The 10632-nt window shown below is 37.0% G+C and overlaps 1 protein-coding gene and 1 long non-coding RNA gene across 2 annotated transcripts; one reads left to right on the top strand and one right to left on the bottom strand.

Moving 5' to 3' along the window:
* Positions 1–9616, top strand: LOC124397902 (claudin-3-like). Its single transcript, XM_046867775.1, has 2 exons — positions 1–659; positions 7831–9616. Exons 1-2 carry the CDS (start codon positions 177–179, stop codon positions 8473–8475), a joined length of 1128 nt encoding a protein of 375 aa, XP_046723731.1. The 5' UTR covers positions 1–176; the 3' UTR covers positions 8476–9616.
* Positions 1629–7551, bottom strand: LOC124397903. The gene is made up of 3 exons (XR_006927983.1): positions 7452–7551; positions 3470–3600; positions 1629–3351 (listed from the first exon to the last, which is right to left on the bottom strand). It is a non-coding gene; the product is annotated as an uncharacterized LOC124397903 (long non-coding RNA).
* Positions 9617–10632: the final 1016 nt, after the last annotated feature.

The following is a 10632-nucleotide window of genomic DNA, read 5'->3' as shown; positions in this document are numbered from 1 at the left end:
AGGTCCATGCAGCCATATCACTCTGCTTCATTCTGAACACAGCATTCTGAACCAGGACATGCTACTAACACACTTGAGTTTTGCTCAGATTCTATGATTATTGAATAAATTTTCTGAAGAAAGAGAAATTAAGCAAGAGATCTAAGAGCTTCGTTTACCAAGGAAACAAGGACACTATGGCTGCATTGGGGCTTGAGATCCTGGGCATATCACTCTCTGTTCTCGGCTGGATCCTCAGCATTGTCTGCTGCACTCTTCCTATGTGGAGGGTCACTGCATTCATTGGAACCAACATCATCACAGCTCAGGTTTACTGGGAGGGCATTTGGATGAGCTGTGTGTTTCAGAGTACCGGACAGATGCAGTGTAAAGTCTATGACTCCATTTTGGCTCTTCCTCAAGACCTTCAGGCAGCCCGAGCTCTGACCGTAGTGGCTATTGTGCTGGGTGTCCTGGCACTTTTGGTGTCCATTGTCGGAGCTAAGTGCACCAACTGCATCGAGGGCGAAGCTGCCAAAGCCCGTGTGATGATTGTTTCTGGTGTCACCTTCATAACTGCAGCCATCACGCAACTTATCCCTATCTCCTGGTCGGCCAATACCATCATACGGGAATTTTACAGCCCAATTGTGCCTGAGGCCCGGAAGATGGAGATTGGTGCCTCACTGTATTTGGGCTGGGGTGCTGCAGCCATGCTGCTGGTTGGAGGCGCTATTTTGTGTTGTAGCTGTCCTCCTACAGAAAGGGACGCGAAATACATTCCGGTAAACCGCATGGCTTATTCTACAACTAACCGCTCAGTGGCTCCGAGCACCTACAGCAGGAAAGACTATGTCTGAGGACTTTTTACTTGCATTAGAGTGCTTCAGGTCATTTTCTCTGTTGCTTTGGAAGGAAGAAATCTGAGCTCAGATGTCCCACGCTGGTCATGTTTTATTTGGGAGTGTTTGTCTACACCATTTATCACAATGCATGAACATCTAAAGGACATTCTGAAATAAATATTTATTCGTGTTTACATTATATACAAATAACATTTTATACTTCTTTACAATTTAACCATATATCTCAGTATCAATTTAGACACAGGGTAAGTAAAAATGTGTTTTTTTTTAAGTTTTGAAAATGAATTATTGATATTTGTGAAAATAAAAAGTTTTCAAAGTTTTTTTATGACTTAAAAAAAATATATTATTTCATTTATCCATAAATATTGTAAATGCCATTTATCATTTGGATTTTGTGATCACGTTCCAATCAGTATCTGTTTTTAAATGTACTACCATGCAAATAATTTCATGTTTGTGAATAATCAAAATGTTTTTTATTTCAAAAATCTTTCATTATTTAAGCTCAACTTCCTTTAAATGTATCATTTATAATTATGCCTGGCATTAAAATACTTTAAAAGCTCATGCTTACAATTATTATTTAACACAGTATTTAGTCATTAATCACCCCAAAATATTTTTGCTGCTTAGTTAAGTCAGTTGACATAGTAGGAGTTCATATATAACCAAACTATTCTTGCATGAATGACTGCTAGTACCACAGCAAACCTACTTGGTATATTTGTGATCATAATCTATTATTATAACAAAGCTGTTGGAATCTTGTTGAATCTTCTTAAATGCAGAACTCAGACATTGTAGCAGACTGTTGATATTAATAACAGCTTAAATCTGTCCTCATAGTTCTCAAGAGTTCTCCAGTGTTTTTTTTTTTTTTACGAAAAAGATCCAAAAGAAAAGATGGTATATAACATTCCAATATAAAGGTTTCCATTATAAAGGTTTATTTCAGATTCTAGATAATTCACATTTACAAATGAGCTCATTTAGGTGACTATTTTATTCAAACCCACTTACAGTTGAGACATTGAGCAGCAGTGAGTTAAGAGATAAGTAGCTAAACACTAACTGAGAGAATACTAAGACCAACACATTGTAAACAAAACAATGGCTAATGATTGCTATGTTTTTCTATCTATATTGCACAGTACCATCATAAAAACATAATAAATGATCTCTTTGAGGTGGGAACTCTGTAGCAGCCACTGAAGATCATTCTCTTCAAGCTCTGTAAACATTGCCAAAGACATCTCATACAATTGTGTACATCCTATATTATAAATAATGATACAATAATATACATATGTGTACATCCAGTATCTAGGTCAGAAGACTAAATGTCTCATCAGACAGTCCAAAGCCACAACTCAGTGACTGTCACAGAGAATATGTCATTGTTGTTCAAACAGATACTTTTGAATGTAGATTTTACATCAGGAGGTCTTATCTAAGGGGTTGTTGGCACAAGAATATTAAACACATTTATGGCAAAAAGGACAACAACAAAAAAATCCGATTTATGAAGTGATCAACTTTTAAAACCTGTAAACATATTTCACCCAAATAATGTAAAAATGTTTGCGTTTTCTTTCAAATCTTTAAACTTAGTTAATAGTTAAATGCAGTTTTTTGTTATTGTTTGTTTAATTGTTGTTTTTTTTGTTTTTGTTTTTAATTATGGAAGTAAGATTTGAAAATCATCCATTTTCAGAAACATTTTCAGTTCAGGAAATCTGTCACGAATATTACATAAAATATTTCAACATTTCTTTTCATCACTTAGCTCAAGGCACTTTAAAAATGACTAAACAAATAGACTCTTAAAGGTATTAAAAGCCCTTTACTTTTATATAGTTGTATTTGACCTGTATAAATACTCATAATACTGTCCCAAGCTGGCTTAAAACAGCAATTTGCTTTTGCTACTTTATCATAAATTGTTCACTATAAATTAAAGGGGCACTTTTTGGACACATTTTTACTTTTACTCATATAATTTTACACAGATATCTTACATATTAGAAACAGGCTCGTTACTTTAGTTTTAATCTATTTGGTGAAATGTCAATATTTTTTCTTCTTATTGTGCGCAATTATCAGCCCAGCCCATTTCTTGTATTTGCGCAGCTTTTTCAATCCACTGGTGTATCATTTCCTGGTTATCACACACCACAGATGTAGACTAGTTTACAAAGCTAACAGCGAGCAAGGCAGAAGGCATAGTATGAAGGTATGGGGGTAACGTGGATGAGACAGTGAAAGTCAGCAATGGAAACATGAGAACAGAGACAGTGCTGCATGAATCGGCAACGAAGTTCCTTAGCTAGAAGACTCAGAAACAATCTTTTTTTGCCTGTCCACCCTGTACATGCCTTGTGCAAAATGTAGGCATTCACCACTGCCAGGTCCAGCATATTGTAAAAATGGCTACTGGCCACCTGCGTGTTGCTGCTCTTACGGAATACATCCGCACCATTTGGTCCAACACGTCTACACCATACTGTAAAAGCAGAGATAGAGAGAGTCATGAGTATATGTGCTTTTTTTCTATAGGCCTGTATAGTACACATCAGAAAACATTGTAGCACTGGTGTAAAATTATACATACATTCACATACCTTTTTGTGGTTATAGTCTGTTATCGTGTTGGGTTTCCTCTTTCTGCCGTCACCGATCTTGGTGCATGGAACTTAGAACACACACAGTCTTGCTTTTTTTAGGTGCTTAAGTTGTAAAGGAGACACTGCCACTGCCAGACATAATAAATGCATGTATATAACCTCGAAAAGTCAACTTTTAAATAAACCAATTCACATTGAATACAAATATTCTCTGATTACGTAATCCTTATAAAAGTTATGAGGTACAGTTTCTCTGGTATCACCTCGTTTAACCTTCCGTGAAGAAACATAGCAAAGGTTCCTTTTTGTGTCCTGATAATTTACGTGATTTAAAACACCATAATTACTTTAAAACGTTTGCAAGAATCTTTTGTCTTCATGTTCTATGTTGAGTTTGATTTCACAAATAATAAACATACATTTTGCATAAAGCATCAATATTTGTCCATGCACATGTTGATTAGAATATAAAAATGGAAAATATTAATTTAAGGTACATTTAGAACAGATAAAAATGTGCTATTAAGTTGTAATTAATCGTGAGTTAACTCATGACAATCATGCAATTCATCGCGATTAAATATTTAAATCGATTTACAGCCCTAATATTGGTTGGTAGTAGTAATGACTACATTTTACTTAAGTACATGTCAGAGCACAAACTTCTTTACTTTAATTTGAGCAAAAAAGTATAGTCAGTACTTACTTAACTTTTATAGTAGTATATTAAAACATGAGTATCTGTACTGTACTTCTACTTAAGTGTAAGTACTTAACTTACAGAACCCAAAGTGTTTTCAAATAAACAATTGTGACTATAAACACGAGACAACCAACAGGTTCGAGCACTTTATGTTATTGGAAACAAATAAAACTAATCCTAAAACTACTGTTTTCAGGCTCTTTAAGACATTAAATCAGATATAGGTTTGATTATTTTCAATTATAATTTTTTATGATTATTAAACACTAATTATAATGAATTAATAGTTACAAAAAAATCAGTAGTTTTGGGTTGTTGTTTTTACACATGTTTTTAACACATACAGGGATAATGCAGGCAATCAGGGTTTTACAAGGAACTGATTATAAACTGAACTGATAGTTGTTTTTCAAGAATTTGATTGTTTTCATGACACAAGGCTGCCAAACACTCAGTATAGTTAAACAAGTACTGAAGCCTGAACTTTACCACAATTTGAAGTCTCATAACATGAAACAAAATAACGCTGTAAACCATGAAAAAAAATCATGTTTATGATGTTTCTATACTAAAAGGAACCTGTGGTTAATGTGTTAGACTCTACTGAGAATGTGTCATACTTTTTGTGCTTCTGAATATAAATTGCTGTGTTTATACTCCAAGACTTTCTACTTGCTATACAGTAAACTCTGTCCAAAAGAGCTTGCATCTAGATTTTTGTTAAGCTACGTTATGACATTGATTTTGAACCCAGTGGTGGGCAGTAACAAAGTAAATGTAATTTTTTACTGTACTTAAGTAGCTTTTTCACGTAGCTGTATTTCTCTCAAGTGTTTCCGTTTGAGGCGAATTTTCAAACTCAAATATTTAACTTATTACGCAACTACATTTTGCAAAGTCAGTAATTTATGATCAATATAACAACTTTGATTAATTATTGTATGAGGAAGTCAGGTGTGTCAGAGAAGTATGTGAGGGTGGTGCAGGACATGTATGAGAACAGTGTGACAGCAGTGAAGTGTGCAGTAGGTACGACAGACTGGTTTAGGGTGAAGGTTGGACTGCATCAAGGATCGGCCCTGAGCCCTTTCCTGTTTGCAGTGGTGATGGACAGGTTGACGGACGAGGTCAGACAGGAGCCTCCCTGGACAATGATGTTTGCGGATGATATTGTGATTTGTTGTGAGAGTAGGGAGCAGGTTGAGAAGAGCCTGGAGAGGTGGAGATATGCGCTGGAGAGAAGGGGAATGAAAGTCAGTAGGAGTAAGACAGAATACATGTGTGTGAATGAGAGGGAGGGCAGTGGAGGGTTGCAGTTGCAGGGAGAAGAGCTGGAGAAGGTGGAGGAATTCAGGTACCTGAGGTCAACAGTGCAAAGTAATGGAGAGTGTGTTAGAGAAGTGAAGAAAAGAGTGCAGGCAGGGTGGAGTGGGTGGAGAAGAGTGACAGGAGTGATTTGTGATAGTAGGGTATCTGCAAAATGAAAGGGAAAGTTTATAGGACTGTGGTGAGACCTGCGATGTTGTATGGATTAGAGACAGTGGCATTGAGTAAAAGGCAGGAGGCAGAGCTGGAGGTAGCAGAGCTGAAGATGTTGAGGTTTTCGTTGGGAGTGACGAGGATGGATAAGATTAGAAATGAGTTTATTAGAGGGACAGCGCATGTAGGATGTTTTGGTGACAAGGTGAGGGAGGCGAGATTGAGATGGTTTGGACATGTGCAGAGGAGGGACATGAATTATATTGGTAGAAGAATGCTGAGGATGGAGCCACCAGGTAGGAGGAAAAGAGGAAGGCCAAGAAGGAGGTTCATGGATGTGGTGAGGGAAGACATGCAGGTAGTTGGTGTAAAAGAGGCAGATGTAGAGGACAGGGTGGTATGGAGACGGATGATCCGCTGTGGCGACCCCTAATGGGAGCAGCCGAAAGAAGAAGAAGAAGAAGAAGATAACAACTTTGATTAATAGTGTACAGAGTAAAGTTTTAAGTAAACAAGGATGTATTGCCCCTTTAAATAATAAACAGAGAGAATAATGTGAGAACAGCGGCCCGTGATTTGGAGTCGCAAGACAGAAGAGTCTGCACGACGGGTGTGAGTGAGTGGGTGGGTGGGTGTGTGGGTGGGTAAGTGAGTGAGTGAGTGAGTGAGTGAGTGGGTGAAAAAGAGGTAGGAAGGACATTATAGCCATAGTAAAGTTGGACATTAGAGCCATAATAAATATAGTATTTTGGATACTTAAGTACATTTGAAGGCAAATCACGCCCCTTGATTTGGAGTCGCAAGCCAGTCTGCACGGTGGGAGTGAGTCAGTGGGTAAGTGAGTGGGTGGGTGAGTGAGTGAGTGAGTGAGTGAGTGAGTGAGTGAGTGAGTGAGTGAGTGAGGGAGGGAGGGAGTGAGGGAGTGGGTGAGTGAGGGAGTGAGTGGGTGGGTGGTAAAGAGGTAGGAAGGACATTATATTCATAGGAAATCATTGGACATTACAGCCATAATAAATATAGTATTTTGGATACTTGAGTACATTTAAAGGCAAATTCTTTTGTAATTATACTCAAATAGAATTTTAAAGGGAACACCTTTACTGGAGTATTATTTTATTTAGTGTATCTGTACTCAAGTACAAGTATATTTACCTCAAGTACATGCTTTATGTAATTTGTCCACCACTGATTAAACCTAAACAGCTTGTATTATTAGGCTATGTGTGTTACACGTACCCAATGGACGCACTGTGTGTGTGTGTGTGTGTGTGTGTGTGTGTGTGTGTGTGTGTGTGTATGTGTTTGTGTTCAGCATGGCAAAGCAATGCCAAAAGGGTAAAAAACAAAAAAGTAAGTCCAACTCTGTGGCACTGTTTAAATGTTACTGTCAACAAATAACATCTCAGCAGCCTGAACAATCTGAAGCAACACTTCCAAGAACAATGGATGAAAATCAATCATAAACAGCAAAATTATTTGGAATTACTCCAAAGAGACTGAAAGCTGTTATTGCATCAATATATGGTTCTTCCAAACATAGTCTTCACCTACTGTATGTAAACATTTTTAATTTTTGTTTTAAATGTTTTTATATGTTGACAAATAATGCATTGCACAATACACCTTTGTTAAATTTACTTACTTTAAAAGCATATTGGTTTGAATTTTAAATACTGTTAAATAAGTGCCACTTATTTTAATTCATTTAATCATAAACCATTAATGGAAGTTTGTAGTTTGTAGATTATTTGAACAAATGGGAATCTATTACATACAAGACAAATGATTTATCTTTACCTTCGTCTGCAGAGTGAGCTGGAATTGATTTTATTTCCCTATTACTGGCCCAATTGATCCATTTAAAGCATTTATAGGATTTGGCTTTATTTGCCCTTTCAACATGAATCCGCTTTATGTGTGTCAGAAATACTGGTTTGACTAAGCAATATGTTCCCTCCCTACCAGGTGACATTTTGTAAATAAAATCAGCTGCCTCCTGCCTCTGAAATGATGTCACCACACTGAGAACCTCCTCCTCTCACCTTGTTGTGGCTTCGGGATTATAAAAGGAGCTTGTTTTCCCTACAGTAGCAGCACATCCTATAGCCACACAAAGAGGTTAGATTGGTTTCTAATATTTTTTGCCTTTGTATCATCAAGGCCAAAGCATCTCTAGCTCACCATGTCAATGGGAATGGAACTTGGGGGCATTGCCCTGGGTTTAATAGGCTGGATCATATCTATTATAACCTGCGCTCTGCCGATGTGGAAGGTCACTGCTTTTATTGGAGCTAACATCGTCACAGCACAAGTCATCTGGGAGGGCATATGGATGACCTGTGTAGTTCAGAGCACCGGACAGATGCAGTGTAAGATATACGACTCAATGCTTGCTCTTCCTCAGGACCTTCAGGCAGCCCGAGCTATGTGCATCGTCTCCATCATCCTAGGCATGCTGGCTGCATTGATCTCCATTATGGGTGCAAAGTGCACAAACTGCATTGAGGATGAGGCATCTAAAGCAAAAGTCATGATTGTCTCTGGCATCTGCTTCATCATCTCTGGCATTCTGACACTCATCCCGGTATCCTGGACTTCCAGCACTGTTGTTCAGGATTTCTACAATCCGCTGGTCCCGCCAACTCAGCGCAGGGAGCTGGGAGCATCTCTGTACATAGGCTTCGGGGCTGCCGCTCTTCTTATCATCGGAGGAGCATTGCTGTGCTGCACCTGTCCACCACGTGAGAACAGCTACAAGCCCCCCAAAAAAGCATACACTGCTCCTCGCTCTGCCAGTGGCTACGGGAAGGACTATGTATAAAAATCTTTCAAAGACAGGTAAAGATTAAATCAAAGAAGACAAAGGATCTTCTGAAAAGACTCCGACATGAAGGGCTGTGTAATGCTGTTCATATTTGCTTTGTTGCTCTGTTTGCAGTGTATGTGTTCAAAATTGCTTTCAAGAATGTACCCTTTAAATGTGGATTTGCAATGTGAAATGGTTAAATATGCTGTAATTGCTGGTGAAGATGGTTACATTTTTATACACAGTTTTTCATTTTTTTCTTCCGATAACCTTGCCCTATAACTATACTCAGGAAATAAAGAAGCACTGCTTTTTTTTTTTTTTTTTTTTTTTTACATGTATTTGCTTATGGAAATTCGACCAGGGGCCGAAACTGACTTGAATGAATGATGACTAAGCTTTCCATTGTTTTTATTCTCTTCTACAAGGTTTAAAAATGTATATGGACTTCTGTTTTCATTCATTTTCATTTGCAGCCCTGCTTTTTTTTTTTTACTTTTTTGTTAAGATTCCACTTAAATTGTTAAATCATTTTATATGGAGTGCTATAGGCACTACTGTTTTTCAGTATCTTATCTAAATACTTACTTTTTTTTAGCAGATACGTACTCACTAAGACTTTTGTGATATATTAAAAAAAAACTGAAAAGGTGTGTGGTTTAAATGACTGATTATATTTACTTTGTTGTTTTGTAACAACAAAGAACACTGACTGCTTAATGGTGGACTGAAAACAAATATACTAGCACTCAGATCTTTAAAAAGCAGATATTGTTTGCCAGGGGTGGCGGTCAATAAAATACACCAAAGCCTTTAGAGAGCAAGGGGGGGTTTGGGGTATATATATAGTATCTGTAGTAAGGGGGTTCCAAATATATTATAAGTCTTCTCAAAAAAGCTTTGTTGCATGACATAATATTTATTGGTCATCTTTCATGTTTTTCTAATTGATATTTCCATTTAATGATTTTAAATATCAATAAGACAAGTTAATTCCTCTTTTTGTGTACAGTTATTGCCTCACCAATTGTCACTTGAAGAAGATAAACATGCAGTTTATGATGTGAAAATAGGACATGAAAGTGCAAGACTCTGGAAAAAACACTAGCCATCAATACCATAAATGCTGATTAAGTAAACTTCATTCTGTGAAACACTGGTATATTAGATATGGGTTTTTTTTGTTGAATAAAAAGACCTTTAAAAATCTATTTATTCCTTACCTTAGATTATGTAAATTACATGTCACTATAAATCAGTTGTTGCTATCGAAACAATGTAAGAAATAAGACCAGGCACAGAAGCCTGTAAATGATAAACATATCAATATAAAATTTAATTACAGTACTTGTTTACAGCTCATGTCCAATTATCAGCTTATATCCAAGGTAAAAATGGACACACACACACACACACACACACACACACACACACACACACACACACACACACACACACATGGAGTGCAGTATTCCAATTCAACTCAAAGATGGTAAATAGGGTTGAGATCAGAGCTCTTGCAGACTAATCAAGATCTTCCACCAACCCACGTAAAGAATATTTTAATTGAACTCTTTGTGCACTGGGACATTGTCATGTTGAAACAGGTTTGCAACTCCTGGTTTAACTCCTGGTTCAGGTGAACCAAATATTTTTAAGATACTGCATCCAAGGACATCCCATACAATAGTGTTTGGCAAAGAACCACATATAGCTGGTAATGTCAGGTGTTCCAATACTTTGGCCCAAATAGTATACAAGAATAATAATAATAATAATATTAATAATAATAATAAATAACAAAAATATATATTTGCCTGAAAAAATATTTAAAAAATTAAAATCCTCTTAGTTTTAAGACATCACAGTTTAAAGACCGACATCAAGACTGAGAATATTCTAAACTTGAAGTTAGTTATAAAGGTTAATTTTGGACATGTGTATAATTAGAGATTTTTCACATCATCACAGGTTGTTGGAAGAGGGGGTAGTACTGTAGTACAGTACGGTAGTAGTGTCTTACAGCTCCAGGGTCTGGGGATCAATTCTAAGCTCAGGTTACTGTCTGTACCTTAGTGGGCTTCTCAGCAGGTTCTCCAGTTTCCTCAATCCTCCCAAAAACAGATTAGTAAGTGGCTTAGTTACTACAAATTGCCCTCAGGTATGAATGTG

The sequence above is a fragment of the Silurus meridionalis genome, chromosome 15, assembly GCF_014805685.1.
Source record: "Silurus meridionalis isolate SWU-2019-XX chromosome 15, ASM1480568v1, whole genome shotgun sequence".
Taxonomy (NCBI): domain Eukaryota; kingdom Metazoa; phylum Chordata; class Actinopteri; order Siluriformes; family Siluridae; genus Silurus; species Silurus meridionalis.
The sequence above is the reverse complement of the archived record's forward strand: the minus strand, read 5'-3'. Positions and strand labels throughout refer to the sequence as shown.